The sequence below is a fragment of the Nomascus leucogenys genome, chromosome 10 (assembly GCF_006542625.1).
Source record: "Nomascus leucogenys isolate Asia chromosome 10, Asia_NLE_v1, whole genome shotgun sequence".
NCBI lineage: Eukaryota > Metazoa > Chordata > Mammalia > Primates > Hylobatidae > Nomascus > Nomascus leucogenys.
The window spans coordinates 43,969,941-43,985,753 of NC_044390.1; the positions used below are offsets into that span (position 1 = coordinate 43,969,941).

Consider the following 15,813-nt stretch of genomic DNA (forward strand, 5'->3'; position numbering starts at 1 on the left):
TTTTCTTGTTGTATTACTTTAAACATTTGCTCATTGGAAATTTGTTCAGTGTCAGCCGTGTGTCAGAGACGACAGAGCCACAGGCCTTTCCCCTCGCATCCAGCTGCAGAGGAGGAGGTGCAGATAGCAAACCGTAGTCTGGGGTGCTAAGGTAGGCAGTAGAGGTGGTTGTCTCTCAGTTAGGGAAGGTGGTAGGGGGAGGGAGGTTCATCAGGCTGAACTCAGAAGGACAGGGCAGGATTTCACCTGGTGTCCAACACAGGAGAGCAGTCCAGGCTGCCCCTGAACATTTGACTGAAAGCAGTTTGGTTAAAAACAGTTGATCAAGATGACTTTGGCCAAAAATGAGCTCTTCATTGATGAGTTGCTCAAGTACTGGTATTTTCAATACATCAGGAAGTAGATTTATTTATTTATTTATTTATTTATTTATTTATTTATTTATTTATTTATTTTTTGAGATGGAGTCTTGCTCTGTTGCGCAGGCTGGAGTGTCATGGTACAGTCTTGGCTCACTGCAACCTCTGCCTCCCAAGCTCAAGCAATTCTCCTGCGTCAGCCTCCCAAGTAGCTGGGATTACAGGCAAGCGCCACCACGCCCGGCTAATTTTTGTGTTTTCAGTAGAGATGGGGTTTCACCATGTTGGCCAGGCTAGTCTTGAACTCCTGACCTGAAGTGATCCATCCACCTCAGCCTCCCAAAGTGCTGGGATTACAGGCGTGAGCCACCGTGCCCAACCAGGAAGTAGATTTAGAATCTTGTATGTATCTCTAGCATTTTCTTCTGTTGTCTGAATTTTGTAGGGTTTTTTCACCTATTTTTTGCATGTGTTTCCAGTTTATTTTCAGCCAGTTATTTCTGCTCTGCAAATTAATAGTAGAAAGTTAAAAGCAACTCAGGGCCAGGCACAGTGGCTCACGCCTGTAATCCCTGCACCTTGGGAGGCCGAGGCGGGTGGATCATCTGAGTTCAGGAGTTCAAGACCAGCCTGGCCAACATGGGGCAACCCCGTCTCTACTAAAAATACAAAAATTAGCTGGGTATCGTGGCGCATGCCTGTAATCCCAACTACTTGGGAGGCTGAGGCAGGAGAATCATTTGAACATGGGAGGCAGAGGTTGCCGTGAGCCGAGATTGCACCATTGTACTCCACCTGAGGGACAGAGTGAGACTCCGTCTCAAAAAAAAAAAAAAAAAAAAAGCAACTCGATGTCCAACTTTTCACAACATGAATGTGCACAGGCAAACTGGGGTGTAAGATCACCTGCTTCCTAGGGTACCTGGATTACAGATGTGTGGAAGATGAGTTAACTGGGTGAGATTTGTTTTCCTTTCTATCGTTGAGACAGTTTGCTTCAAGGAACAACTATTTTTCTGACCAGGTTGGATGCTGCATCTAGGGAGGGTGGGCCGATAGGAGTATGCGACCATCCAGGGAGTGGTCGGCAAGATGTGTGGAGCATGATGGGGAGGGGTGTTGGAAGGAGAGGAGGAGCCCGGCATGGGAAGATGTGTGGAGAGTGATGGAGAGGGGTGTCGGAAGGGGAGGGGAGCCTGGCATGGGAAGGGCTTGGAGACACTGAAGAGTTTGGCTTTGGTTCTGCAGCCACGTGAGCCACGGATGGTGCTCAGGCATGGGTATGGGAGAGAGATGACAATTTAGAGTCAGGCCCCAGACTGGCTCTGAGACCCACTTGCCCTGTGACCCTGTGAATTTTATCCCTGTTCCGGGCCTTGTCAAGCTCCTCTGTAGAAGGTGAATTTCTATGATTGTACTTTCTGAGTTGTCATATTTCATTATCTACTTTAAAAGTTTCTCTCTCTCTCTTTTTTTTCATCAGATGGTAAACATCCTGTTCTGAATTTAAAGGTAAGATCATTTTTTTAAAAAACTGATTTTCTCAATAAATAGAGTTTTCATCATAATTTTTCATAAATTTTCGACAACCTTGGTGTTGAAACTTTGGCGGTGATTTTGGGGGAAAAATAAATCTTCCCTTAAGAGTTCTTTCCTGTTGAATATTTCTTTTAAATCCTTTTTTTTTCTTTTTTTTGAGAAGGGGGTCTCACTGTCGCCCAGACTAGAGTGCAGTGGCACAATCTTAGCTCACTGTGGTCTCTGTCTTTCAGGCTCAAGCGATTCTCCCACCTCAGCCTCCCGAGTAGCTGGGATCGCAGACGCATGCCACCACACCCAGCTAATTTGTTGTATTTTTGGTAAAGACGGAGTTTCACCATATTGCCCAGGCTGGTCTCAAACTCCTGAGATCAAGTGATCTGCCCTCCTCGACCTCCCAAAATGCTGGGATTACAGGCATGAGCCACTGTGCCTGGCCTTAAATACTTTTAAAACATGAGGAAATTGATATTTTCCATAGTTTAATGATGAAAGTAATGTATTAAAGGGTTAGAAACTACTTTATAATTAAAATGAATGTAGAATGAATAGACAATTTTATCTTTTGTTAAAATTATTTTTTGAGACAGGATCTCCCTCTGTGACCCGGGCTGGAGTGCAGTAGTGTGATCATAGCTCACTGTAGCCTCAATGTCCTGGGATCAAGTGATTCTTTTGCCTCAGTCTCCTGAGTAGCTGGGACTACAGGCACATGCCACCACTCCTGGCTAATTAAAAAAAAATTTTTTTTTGGAGATGGGGTCTTGTTATGGTGCCCAGGATGGTCTCAAGCTCCTGGGCTCAAGCGATCCTCCTGCCTTGGCCTCCCAAGGGCATTGGGATTGCAGGCATGATGTGACGTGCCTAGCCTGAGATTGTTTTTTTTGAGATGGAGTCTCGCTCTGTCACCCAGGCTGGAGTGCAGTGGCGCAGTCTCGGCTCACTGCAACCTCCGCCTCCTGGATTCAAGTGATTCTCCTGCCTCAGCCTCCCGAGTAGCTGGGACCACAGGTGCATGCCACCATGCCCAGCTAATTTTTGTATTTTTAATGGAGATGGGATTTCACCATGTTGGCCAGTCTGGTCTTGGACTCCTGATCTCAGGTGATCCCACCTGCCTCGGGCTCCTAAAGTGCTGGAATTACAGGTGTGAGCCACTGCACCTGGCCTTGCCTGAGAATTTTAATAACTAATTTGCAAACATGGAAATAGTTCTAACTTAAGTTTTTCATTGTGCGATGTCATAGGAACTTAAAAATTAAACATTTCTCTGCAGAGTTAATTTATAACCTTGTCTACTTTGTCAGCAGAAATTAGAAACTTAATATCACACCACCATGTAAGGAAAAATTAACAAAAGTTCACAGCCTTCCCTTTCCTCTAGGTTTGGGGTTGAGAAGCAATATCTTACTGTTCCTTTCTCAGCATTTTGCAAATGTGCTTCCCTGCAGTTGATGGGGTCCTTTTTGCCCATCCCAGTGAGAAGAGGCCTGGCTGGATTTTGCTGAGGGCATCTCTGCTCAGCACTTGCAGCCCTACCTAGCACATGCTTCTAACGTGAGCCCACAGCCCATTACTCACGGGATCTACCTGTAAGGACGGTCACTGAACTCAGTGCAGAAAGGCAGGAAGAAAGCTCAGGCAGGACTTCCTTTATAGCCTCAGAGAGCCCACCAGAGGGGAAGACACTTAAGGTCTCAGATTCAGGTATAAGAAACAGTGTAATCCCAGCATATTGGGAGGCCAAGGTAGGAGGATCCCTTGAGCCCAGGAGCTCAAGGCCAGCCTGGACAACAGAAGACCCCATCTCTACAAAAAAAAAAAAAAAAAATTAGGTGTGATGGCCCATGTGTAATCCCAGCTACTTGGGAGGTTGAGATAGGAGGATTGCATGAGCCCAGGAGTTGGAGGCTGCAGTGAGCTGTGATCACACCACTGCACCCCAGCCTCGGTGACAGAGTAAGACCCTGTCTTAAAAAAGGAAAAAAAGAAATAGTAGATATTAAAGTTTTGAAAGCTAAAACAAAGAACAAGACTCAATATGAAGGAAATAAAGCATGCTTATATACCTGCTGTCTAATGACCTAGCTGCCTGTGTCTACTTTATAAAACACTAATGCTCTGCACTTATTCCTCTTATGTTCTTTCTTTCCTAGGATGAAAAACCTCCATTATGTGAGAAACCTCCACCCTCCCCAGGTATTTGCCTTTTGAATTATATTATGATTGAAAAGCTTGTTTTGGAGAATATCCAGATTAATTTTATCTGAAAATAAAGATTACGCCTTCTTTTTCTTGTATTAGTTGTTGAACTTTCACCCTTGCCTCAAAAGAGAGGGTCCAAACACTAGGTAGTGGACGTATGTCCATACAGGATGTGCTTGGATCCTGGAAGGGTAGGGGTTGGACCTGGGGGGACGTGGACCTGTGGGATATGCTGGGATCCTGGGGGAAGGGAGGTGGACCTGTGGGATGTAATAGGGTCCTGGGGGTGGAAGGAGGACCTGTGGGATGTGCTGGGATCCCAGTGGGAGGAGTGGACCCATGATGTACTGGGATCCGTGCTGGGCAGGCAGGTGCAGTTATGGGCTCTGCTCTGAGGCTGAAGGCAGAGGGAGAGGTCCAGAGATGCTTTATGGGTTACGCCCCACTGAACAGTTTGGGGAGCTTCAGTGGCTTCCAAAATGGAGGTTATAATTTTTGCTGTTAGGTCTCACATTGTTACAAGATCTTTGGGGTGTCGCTTTTCTGGCCGGAAATGTCTGTGGTGCCAGTGTGCCTTTGCCTGAGTTCTTGTCCTGCGTCCAGGAAGAATGAGGTAAGCAGACAAGTGGAGGGTGAACAAGACAAAGAGGAGCTTTACTGTGTGTTAGGACAGTTCAGAGAAGACCCACAGTGGGTAGCTCCTCTCCGTAGGCAGGTCGTTAAGTGTTCAGCTCTCAGCAGAGAGGAGGCCCTGGAGTCGGTGGCTCCTCTCTGAAGGCAGGTCATCGACTGTCTCTGCAGCTCTCAGCGAAGAGGAAGCCCTGGAGAGTGTTGTTCTTCTCTGCAGCTGGTTATTCTGACCAGCTCCTAGCAGAGAGGAGGCCCTGGACTGGGTTGCTCCTCTCTGCTGCTGGTCCTCTGACATCTCCAGCTATCAGCAGAGAGGGTAACTCTTCTCTGCAGCTGGTCATCCCATCTGCTCTGCTGCAGCTAAGCCCAGGGCTTTTATGGGCCTCAGAAGGGAGGAAGTACGCACCAATTGGTCCATAAGTGGCCATGGGGGGGCCTGGAAAAGGCACCACAAGTTCCTACTGCGGTCCCACGGGATGGGCAACCCAGTCCCCAGCCTTCAGGCCCTCCCTGACCTGAAGGTGGGACCTGCCTGCTTCTGCCCAGGAGCCCATCTGCCTCCTGCTTCACAGTCCATGGCACCCAGGCTGCTTGCACCAAGAGGTACCTGGAGGCTAGTGCAGAGCCACCCTCAGCCCCACCTTGTCTTTCCCTCCTGCACTCATGGGTGCCCAAAGTCTGGAGGGGGCTGAGGCGGCAGGGTGCTGTCATGTCAGTGCTGCCCTGAGTGTGCACACTCCTGGCCGGGCTGTGACAGTGCCCAGGGTTGGTCTCAACCCACTCTGAGATTGGAGCAGGTGCCGGGAGCAGGGAGAGGCCAGGCAGCCAGAGCAAACGCCTGTGAGCCTGCGGGGACACGGGAGCTTTCCCAGGCCCCGGAGGGTGCAGACTGCAGAGACACCCAGGTCTTACACCTGAGAGGGTGACTGTAGCAGCACCCCATGAGCTCCTGTCCTGCCAACTCAGAAGGGGCGGGGCTCCCGCTTGTCCCCAGCTCCCAATGGCTCTGTAGAGCATGCAGCCTTGACCATACCTCTGGAGCAGGTGCCCACAGTGGGGTGAAGCCAGGCAGTGGGATCAGGCACTTCCAAGCCTATGGGGGGTAGGGGGGTCCTTCTTGGGCCCCCAAGAACACAGAGATTCTCGGGTCTGCAGCCAGGCTTGGGCAGCTGCAGCGGCACCCAGGGAGGGCCAGGGCTCCTGCCTGCTCCATGGAGCAAGAGGCTTGGGCCACACCTCCCGGCTCTAGAGTCTCTGCGGCGGCCACTCTAGATGGGCCGCTGCTGCCATCAGCATCACTGATCTGAAAATCCTGTTTTAAGTCTCCTCCACATCAGATTGACTTTATTTGCACCCTTTCAATCTCAGCATTTTCAGTGCTGTATTCTGGGTGATTGCTGGGGCTCTAACTTCTGCACCATGCATTCATTCTTCATGATGTGTATCCTGTGGCTCAGCCCATCCTTTTAGTTTACGGTGTTAATCAAACGTTAACTTCCATGATTTCTGTGACACTGACCACATCTCTCTGAAAGTTGTAACCGTGCACATCCAGTCTTAGGGTTTGTGTTGCAGCCCCTTCTCCTCTCTCACTTGCCATTGGTGCTTCTCTGGCTCTGCTGTTTGATGCCTCTTGGGGTCCCTGAGATTCCCTGTGGCCTGCATGGGGATGCTATCTCTGTTTACTGTACCCTGCCTGGAGAGGAAGAGCCAGCAGGCCTCCAGGCTGTACTGACTGCTGCCTCCAGCAACTGATGGGGATGGGCAGAATGTGAGGCCCGCCGGGATCCGTGGGGACCCCTCTTCCTCCTGGCTTTCTCCAGCCCCCTGGCCTGCCCTGCCTGTCTGCCCTCAGGGCCTGTGTGTTCTGCCTGAGAAGGGGCACACATTTCTGCTGTTGCTGCCTGGGTCAGGTGGGTTAACTCCTTGCTATTCCCACTCTGGTTATCTAACTCAACAGCTCATCAGCTGTTTCAAGCTGCTTCTTTTTAAATATAATTTTATTTATTGATTGATTTTTGTAGAGATGGTCTCTTGCTATGTTACTCAGGCTGGTCTTGAACTCCTGGCCTCAAGCAATCTTCCTGCCTCAGCTTCCCAAAGTGCTGGGATTGCAGGTGTGAGCCACCAGGCCTAGCCTTATTGGCTCTTTCTAGGCCACTTTGTGTCTCCTACCAGGAGAAGACATAGCCCTGGAGCCACCCCCCATTTTCTAGCTGCCCTCTCTTGGCACATTTCAGGCTGTGGCGTCCATCTTCAGTCTCATCCCAACTGTTTTCTCTCTGGGATTTCTCAGGATTCCCTTTTTTCCGTGCAGCTGTTGGGTTTTCCATTTCTGAGCCTCACCTTTCGCATGTTAGGGATTGGATGTATGTGTGTTAGGGGTCGGGCCACGCTCTCTGGAGCCACCAGCCATCCTGCCCTTGTCTGTGTGGAAACTCTGCTTCCGCCTCTCCCTCCCCTGGGAGGTGCGCTGGCCAGGGGCCCATGGGAGCCTCACCTCCTGTGACCTTTCGGAGCACATCTCCCTGTGGAACAGCGCTGGTTTCCACCCCACTTTCTTGCTGTTCCTTCTTAAGGCCCTATGTGACCTCTGTTTTCTCCTCCCCTTGTGCCTTCAGGTGCTGCCCACAGGCCAGCGGCTCATCAGTCTCCCCAGCAGAGGCTGCCCGTGGGACTCTGGGCCTGTGTCCCAACCGGAGCCTGCCTCCCCTCGTCATCCATCCCCACCTGCTCTTCACAGTGTGCTCCTCATCTGAGGGAGCATCTGCCAGACACAGACCTGGGTGGTCATCCTGGGTCTGCTTCTCTCTCACTGCCCGCACCTAGCCAGCCACCAGCCCCTGAGTCCTGCTCTCATGTGTCCCTTTCTCTCTGTCCCTACTCTAATGCTGCCCCTCAGCTGTTGGGCTGGGCCTCATTCTAACCTGCCTTCTTCCTTGCTGGCCTGAGGGATTCACCCAAGAGCAGAGCCTCTTCCTTCTCGCACCTCTGCTTGAAAGCCCTGCTGGCTCCTGCTGCCCTGCAAGATGAACTTTCCATGCCACATCACAATAGGCACGGCCTCCTGCAGCTCTGGCCTCCCTTTCTGGCCTCCCTTCAGTACCTCTCTTCCTGCCACCCGCTGTGACTTCATCAGGCCACTTACTCCTTTCCCAGGGACCAAAGAACATGGCACCAGGCCTGATGTGGTTTTTGGAACAAAGTCAGGTGATTTTGATGTAACATTGTCAACATCAATTAACATTGTAAAACTTTTCCCCTGAACCCTTTCAGATGTAACTGGTAGAGCACGTCAAAGATATACAGAAATAACCAGAGAAAAGTTTGAGGCATTAAAAGAAGAAAATATGCGCCTAAACAATATGAATCAAAGCCTTACCCTTGAACTAAACACAATGAAACAAGCAATGAAAGAACTACAGTTAAAACTTAAGGGAATGGAAAAAGAAAAAAGAAAGCTCAAAGAGGCTGAGAAGGCATCATCACAGGAAGGTGGGGACGGACAGTGCCTTTATTAGAGGAACGAGCAGGACTTCACTCAATTATTTTGAGAGTTAATATTTTATGTTATGATATTTGTGTTGGTAATTTATGTTGTAATATTTCAGGTTTTTTGTAAATACCCTTATGTTTGTTGAGATTTGATTTCATCTGCTATATCATTATTACACTAAAGAAATTCCTCAGGTTGGAAAGAAGCTGAATTTACAAAAACAAAACAGAGATTCCAATACTTCTTTTGGAACTTGATGCTTAGCTTACATATATTTCACTTCAGTTTTTATCCCCAAGAGAAGCATATAAAAGCTCCTCCTTTACCATAGACTTATCAATGATTATATTTTCCTTGCTAATTTGATAGGTTAAGAAAAGAAATAGTATTTTAATTTGTATTTCGGTTATTATTGAACTTGAATATTTTTTCGTATCTTTGCAGGTCATTTTCTTTTTCTTTCATAAAGCTGCCCACTTTATTTATTTTTTAGAGACAGCATCCCACTCTTGTCACCTAGGTTGGACTACAGTGGGGTGATCAGAGCTCACTATAACCTTGAACTCCTCGGCTCAAGTGATCCTTCCACCTCAGCCTCCCGAGTAGCTGGGACTAAAGGCGAACGCCATCAGGCCTGGCTAAGTTTTTTTTTTTTTAATTTTTTTTATAGCAATGAGACCTCGTTGTGTTGCCCAGGCTGGTCTCAAACTCCTGGCCTCAAGGATTTTTCCTCCCTGGCCACTCAAAGCACTGGGATTTTAGATATGAGCCACTATGCATGGCCCCACTTTACAATGAGACACTTGACTTCTTTTTATTGATTTGCAGGAACTCCTTACATATGAAAGATTTTATCCCTTTGTCATAGGTGTAATATTTTCTTAGTTTGTTGATAATTGGGCTAAATCTATAAAATATTTTTCTTTTATGACTTACATTCTTGGTATTAAGTCATTTTTAGCTCTAAGGTTATATAAATATTCACCAGTATTTTCTTTATACCTTTTTCTGTTTATATAAAACTAATATAGCTTTAAGTAAGGTGGTGTCAGTTTTTTTCATATAGACCCTGCATAATTCTTATCTTAGGCACATTTATTTTTAGATACTGTATATTATTTGTGCTGCTACCTCGTGGCATCTCTTTTCTGTTTTGTTTTCTAATAGGACATTGCTATTATGTGGGAAGGTTATTAGCTCTAATACATTTTCCATGTATTCTATATGATTTTTCTTTTTTTTTGAGATGGAGTCTCACTCTTTCGTCCAGGCTGGAGTGCAGTGACGCAATCTCAGCTCACTGCAAGCTCTGCCTCCTGGGTTCACACCATTCTCCTGCCTCAGCCTCTCCGAGTAGCTGGGACTACAGGCGCCTGCCACCACGCCTGGCTAATTTTTTGTATTTTTAGTAGAGACGGGGTTTCACCGTGGTCTCGATCTCCTGACCTCGTGATCCGCCCGCCTCAGCCTCCCAAAGTGCTGGGATTACAAGCGTGAGCCACCGCGCCTGGCCTTCTATATGATTTTTCAAAGCACATATTCTTATGTCATCTGAAACAATGACTATTCCTTTCCAACTTGAAATTTTTATTTTACTTTATTGTACATGCAAAAACTTCCACAAACTTCCAATATAATGTTAACTATTCAGTGTTAAAAAACGTTGTAACTTCTATTCATTCACACACACGTAGACATACATACACACACAGTTCATTGCCTCTGAGCCTGAAAGAGGGGGGAAAAGCAAACAATTTGCAATTTAAATAAAATCTGGGTAAATTGGACATTATTTCTTATAGTATAATATTAAATTTTTTTCCCTAGTTGCTGCACCTGAATTACTTTATCTGCGAAAACAAGCTCAAGAACTGGTGGATGAAAATGATGGATTGAAAATGACTGTCCATCGTTTGAATGTAGAACTCAGTCGATATCAGACAAAATTCAGGCATTTGTCCAAGGAAGAGGTAACGTTTCCGACTGTGAAAATCAGCTTTTCAGATTTTTTAGCCTTTACTGTTGAATTGATTTCCAATCTTGAGAGGTTCTTATTTATTATAATTTGATGTAAGAAAAGCTCTGTCCAAGGCACAATGTTTCTAAGGACCATTCTGTTTCTTGCCTTCTTCCCTTCCTTCTTCCCCGTAATAAAGGCAATAAAGACTGTAAAACATTGGGACAATACAGAAGTGTACAAAGTAAAAGAGGCCGGATGAGGTGGCTCGTGCCTGTAATCCCGGCTCTTTCAGAGGCTGAGGTGGGAGAATTGCTTGAGCTCTGGAGTTTGAGACCATCCTGGGAGACATGGCGAGACTTAGTCTCTACAAATAAAAAATTTTTAAAAATTAACTGAGCATGGTGGCACACGCCTGTAGCCCCAGCTACTTAAGAGGCTGAGGCAAGAGGACCTCTTGAGCATGGGAGGTCGAGGGTGCAGTGAGCTGAGATTGTGCCACTACACTCCAGCCTGGGCGACAGAACAAGACCCTGTCTCAAAAATTAAAAAAAAAAAAAATAACAAAAGTAAAAGAATGAAAGTGTGTGTTGGCTGCTCCCTTCTCAGTCATGTTCCTGAAAGTTGCAGCTGTTGTCAGTGCATTAACTTGGAAAGGAAAGCAGAGTTTTCAGTTCTAAGAACAGTTGCAGAGTCCAGCGCCACACACTCTGACTGAGCAGGTCACTGCATGAGATGCCGGGAGGAGTGCCAGATGAACCAATGCTCAGGTCCTTACTCTTACAGAACTTGGGGCTGTGAGGATGTGAGTGACACTGTGGACACAGAAGAGGGAGGCACCGCTGGCTGGGCTCTTGCTGGGGTAGAGGGCGGGGAGGCACACGGTGTTTTCCCGTGGCTCCTGGGAGTTCAGGCCTCATGGGCTTCTGAGTTGCTGTTTGAAGGAGGGCTTACGTTTCACTTTTTTTTTTTTTTTAATAACAGCTTTGAAATATGATTCACATACCATCCAATTCATACCCATTTTAAAAGTGTACCATTTAGTGGTTTTTATTGTAGTCACAGAATTATGCAACCATCACCACAGTCAATTTTAGAGCACTTTTGTTAAATCAAGAAATGTTGGCTGAGCATGGTGGCTCACACCTATAATCCCAGCACTGTGGGAGGCTGAGGTGGGCGGATCAGTTGAAGTCAGGCGTTCGAGACCAGCCTGACCAACATGGTGAATTCCCATCTATACTAAAAATACAAAAAAATTAGCCAGGCATGGTCATGCGCACCTGTAATCCCAGCTACTTTGGAGGCGGAGGCAGGAGAATCGCTTGAACCTGGGAGGCAGAGGTTGCAGTGAGCCAAGATCATGCCACTGCACTCCAGCCTGGGTGACAGAGAGAGTGAGACTCCGTCTCAAAAAAAAAAAAAAAGGGAAAAAAAAAGGAAGTGGCATACCTGTTGGGAATCGCTCCCTGCGTTCCCCTGCTGCCCACTTCCTCCAGCTCAGCCGCTGGTAACCACTAATCTATTTTCTGTCTCTATGAACTTGTCTGTTCTGAACATTTCATAGAAATGAAATCATGCAAGACATGACTTTGTGTGACTGACTTCTTTCACTTAACATAATACTAACTTTTAAACAAAAACAAAGTTCTTAGGGTCCTATAATTCAAAACATGCTTGCTAGGTCAGGGCCTTCTGCAGGACCATGGGGCGGGCAGACAGGCCCAGGGACAGCCTCCTCCCATGTTGTCTTCTGCCCTGTGCAAATGCCATGTTCTCCATGACAGTATTCTCTGATCACCCCAGCCAGAAGTGATTGATCTCTCTCTCTCTCCCTCTTTTTTTTTTTTTAAGACACAGTCTCTGTATGTCGCCCAGGCTGGAGTGCAGCATGCACAATCTCAGCTCACTGCAACCTCTACCTCCCGGGTTCAAGTGATTCTTGTTTCTCAGCCTCCTGAATGGCTGGGATTACAGGCGTGTTCCACCACGCCCAGCTAATTTTTGTATTTTTAGTAGAGATGGGGTTTCACCATGTTGGCCAGGTTGGTCTCAAACTCCTCACCTCAAATGATCCACCCTCCTCAGCCTCCCAAAGTGCTGGGATTACAGGCATGAGCCACCATGCCCAGCCCTCTCTCTCTTTTAAACCATTGCAGACTTTTGTTTGTAATCACTCTTAAGGCACTTATAGCATTCTACCCTATACTGTTTTTGTATATCATGTACATATGTGTTAGTGGAATTTATTTCTGTTACTAGGTCATAGAATCCTTGAAAGCAAGGGTTGCGTTGCAGTGTCCATAATGACTTAGCGAGTTGCCAATGTTTGCAGAGTGAGTGAGTAATTACATAGATATTAAGGTGTTCACATTGTAAAGCTTTTGTGAAATAAATATTTTGTCTAGGCCATTGATTCTGTACTAGATTTTCCCTCCTACTCTAAACAAATAGAAAACCAGACAGAATATGTAACGCAAATGTTTACAGATGTCAAGCAGTAGGCAGTACCGGCCTATGACCCTCAAGAGCAGCAGGATAAATAGATGAGCCTGTGATCTGCTTTCTGTCTGGAGGCAGTCTCAGATCACAGAGCAGGGGGGAAGGGCCTGAGCTGAGCCCTTCCCTGAGTTCAACAGAGATGAGAGTCTGGGGAAGCTGAGGAGACTAGAATTTGTAGGGCAAGAATACCAGAAAGAATGGAGTCCTGGAGAGAAAGAGCTACTTATATAAATCTGCATGGGGCTCCTTGGAGTCTTGTGGAATACCACCCTGCACACGTGTGGGATGAGACTCCAAGATACTGGGAAGAAAATAAGAACGGGGAGCTGTGAGCTGCATGGTTCCTGGAGCTCACACAGCACCAGGAACTTTCGAGTTCTGCCCAGCCACAATGGAGAGACCTTGCATTGAGTCAAGAGCCCAGGAGGGCCATGCCTGAGAGGTATGGCTAAAAGAGCTTTTTAGGAAAGGTTACTACAGACCTACCATGACCAGGGTGAAAAAAACAAGCCTCAGAAGCATGAAGGTGATCCACAAGCAACTTAGGAGCTGAAAGAAAGAGAGAGAGAGAGAGGAGGGAGAAAGGAAGGGCGGAAGGAAAAGAAACCAGTACTCTTTAAAGGAAGGTAACAAAATCCAGACACTCAACAATATGACATTAAAAAGTTCCATATCCAGTGAAAACAGTCACTAGATATGTTCCAGATTTTAAAAGACTAAAAAGGGCTGGAGGCCAGGTGCAGTGACTCACACCTATAATCGCAGCACTTTGGGAGGCTGAGGTGGGTGGATCACTTGAGGTCAGGAGTTCGAGACCAGCCTGGCCAATATGGTGAAACCCCGCCTCTACTAAAAATACAAAAATTAGCCAGGTGTGGTGGCACACACCTATAGTCCCAGCTACTCAGGAGGCTGAGGCATGAGAATTGCGTGAACCTGGGAGGCAGAGGTTACAGTGAGCCGAGATCATACCACTGTACTCCAGCCTGTGTGACAGAGCGAGACTGTCTCAAAAAAAAAAAAAAAAAAAAAAAAACCAAAACAAAATCAAAAGGCCAAGTGTGCTGGCTCACACTTGCAATCCCAGCACTGTGCGAAGCTGAGGTAGGAGGATCACTTCAGCCCAGGAGTTCAAGACCAGCTTGGGCAACATGGTGAAACCCCATTTCTACAAAAAATACAAAAATTAGCCAGGTGTGGTGGCATGCGCTTGTAGTCTGAGCTGCTCAGGAGGCTAAGGTGGGAGGATTGCTTGAGCCCAGAAGGCAGAAGTTGCAGTGAGCCATGATCTCACCACTACACTCCAGCCCGGGTGATGGAATGAGACCCTGTCTCAGAAGAAAAAAAACACAACAAAAAAAAAAAAACAAAAAAAAGGACATAAAAGACTTGACAGCTAAATGCAACGTGTGACCCTGAATTGGATCCTTGATTAGAAAAGAACATTAGTGGGAAAATAGATGAAATTTGAAGATAACATATAGGTTAGGTTAGGTTAACAAACAGTATTATAGGCTACTCTAGGCACACTGCCTATGGGGTACCCCTGCTCTGCAAGGAGCAGTAATAAATATATATATATATATGAAAATAGTATTGTTATCAGTGTTGATTTCCTGATTTTCATGACAGTACTGTGGTTAAGTAAATGAATGTTTTTGTTTTTAGGAAATACAAGTATTTAGAGGAAAGGGGGCATTATATCTGCAAATTACTCTCAAACATTTCAGAAAAAATATTTCTCTCATATATACATATATACATATAGATAGATAGATGGGTAGGTGTATGGGAGAGTGGATGGATGGATGGATGGATGGATGGATGGATGAGTAGGTGGGTAGGTGGGTAGGTGGGTAGGCAGATGGATAGACAGATAAATGCATAGATGGGCAATGCCAAGTCTAGATTAAGAATATCTAAGACTTGAAAATTCAGAGGAAGTGTGGTTTAACTTGTCTTCAATACATGTTTTGTTCTTAGAGCTTAAATATTGAAGGCCTCCCATCCAAGGGCCCTATACCACCCTGGTTGGTAAGTAAAAGTTATTTAATTTCAGGCCCATGTTTTCAGGCTATATTTGCATAGATATTAAAAACCATTTCAGGCCAGGCATGGTGGCTCATGTCTGTAATCCCAGCACTTTGGAAGGCTGAGGCAGGTGGATCAGTTGAGGTCAAGGGTTTAAGACCAGCCTGGCCAACGTGGTGAAACCCTGTCTCTGCCAAAAATACAAAAATTAGCTGGGTGTGATGGTGCATACCTATAGTCCCAGCTACTTGGGAGGCCGAGGCAGGAGAATCACTTGAACCCGGGAGGTTTAGGTTGCAGTGAGCTGAGATCGTGCCACTGCATGCGAGCCTGGGCGGCAGAGTGGGAATGGCTTCGGGCAACGGAGGTCATTCTAACCGCAGGAGGCCAAGCCTGTGCGGGTGTTGTAGATGACTCCTGTGCCTCCTGCATGCCTCTGGGTTCCTCATTTAAGTGGCCATATAGATCCCTGAAATTGGAAGGATCCAAGGAGAGAAATGTTGGTTGTTCTGGGATCCTGAGCTGGGAGGGTCCTTAAAAAACAGTAACAACAGCAACCAAAGAAACCATTTCAAAAAAGTGTAACTTCTTGCCATTTAAAAATTTGCTGGTTGTGTTTAGATGTAAGAAATATATTAACCTTCCTTTACTCTCTATCTTCAGTTGGATATAAAGTACCTGTCACCATTGCTGCTGGCTTATGAAGATATAATGAAAGAGAAGGACGAGCTCAATGCCACCCTCAAGGTAGGCTGGCAAATGTCTCAGAAGAGACAAGATTTATAAAAATATAGGACCGCTTCAAATTTTATAGAAACATTTTGAATGTAGGTATACCCAGCATATTATAGATAACCAAATGTTTATTAGAGGACAGAAAGGAGGAAGGAAGGAGTGTGGCAGGGTGGGATGGAGGGAGGGAGGGAGGGAAAGAAGGAAGAGGGGAGGAAGTAAGGGAATGATTGGCAGAGCAGGAGGGGTGGATAGGGAGTGAGGGGAGAGGTATGGAGGGTCAGAGAAGTGCTGCATGAGAAGCCATGGCTTTCTGGACAGCCAGCCCATATGGGCTGAGATCTTGGGGTGCAGGGAAGACA

The 15,813-nt window shown here is 46.5% G+C and overlaps 1 protein-coding gene across 2 annotated transcripts in view; it reads left to right on the forward strand.

Moving 5' to 3' along the window:
• CEP89 (centrosomal protein 89) overlaps positions 1–15,813 on the forward strand; it is a 94,066-nt gene that overhangs the window by 30,680 nt on the left and 47,573 nt on the right. For both annotated transcript variants that reach the window (XM_030820246.1, XM_030820247.1), the window contains exons 6-11: positions 1,843–1,871; positions 4,055–4,097; positions 8,010–8,228; positions 10,057–10,199; positions 14,672–14,722; positions 15,383–15,466. In XM_030820246.1, coding sequence (XP_030676106.1) covers positions 1,843–1,871; positions 4,055–4,097; positions 8,010–8,228; positions 10,057–10,199; positions 14,672–14,722; positions 15,383–15,466 — 569 coding nt within the window. The remainder of the gene's footprint in view (positions 1–1,842; positions 1,872–4,054; positions 4,098–8,009; positions 8,229–10,056; positions 10,200–14,671; positions 14,723–15,382; positions 15,467–15,813) is intronic.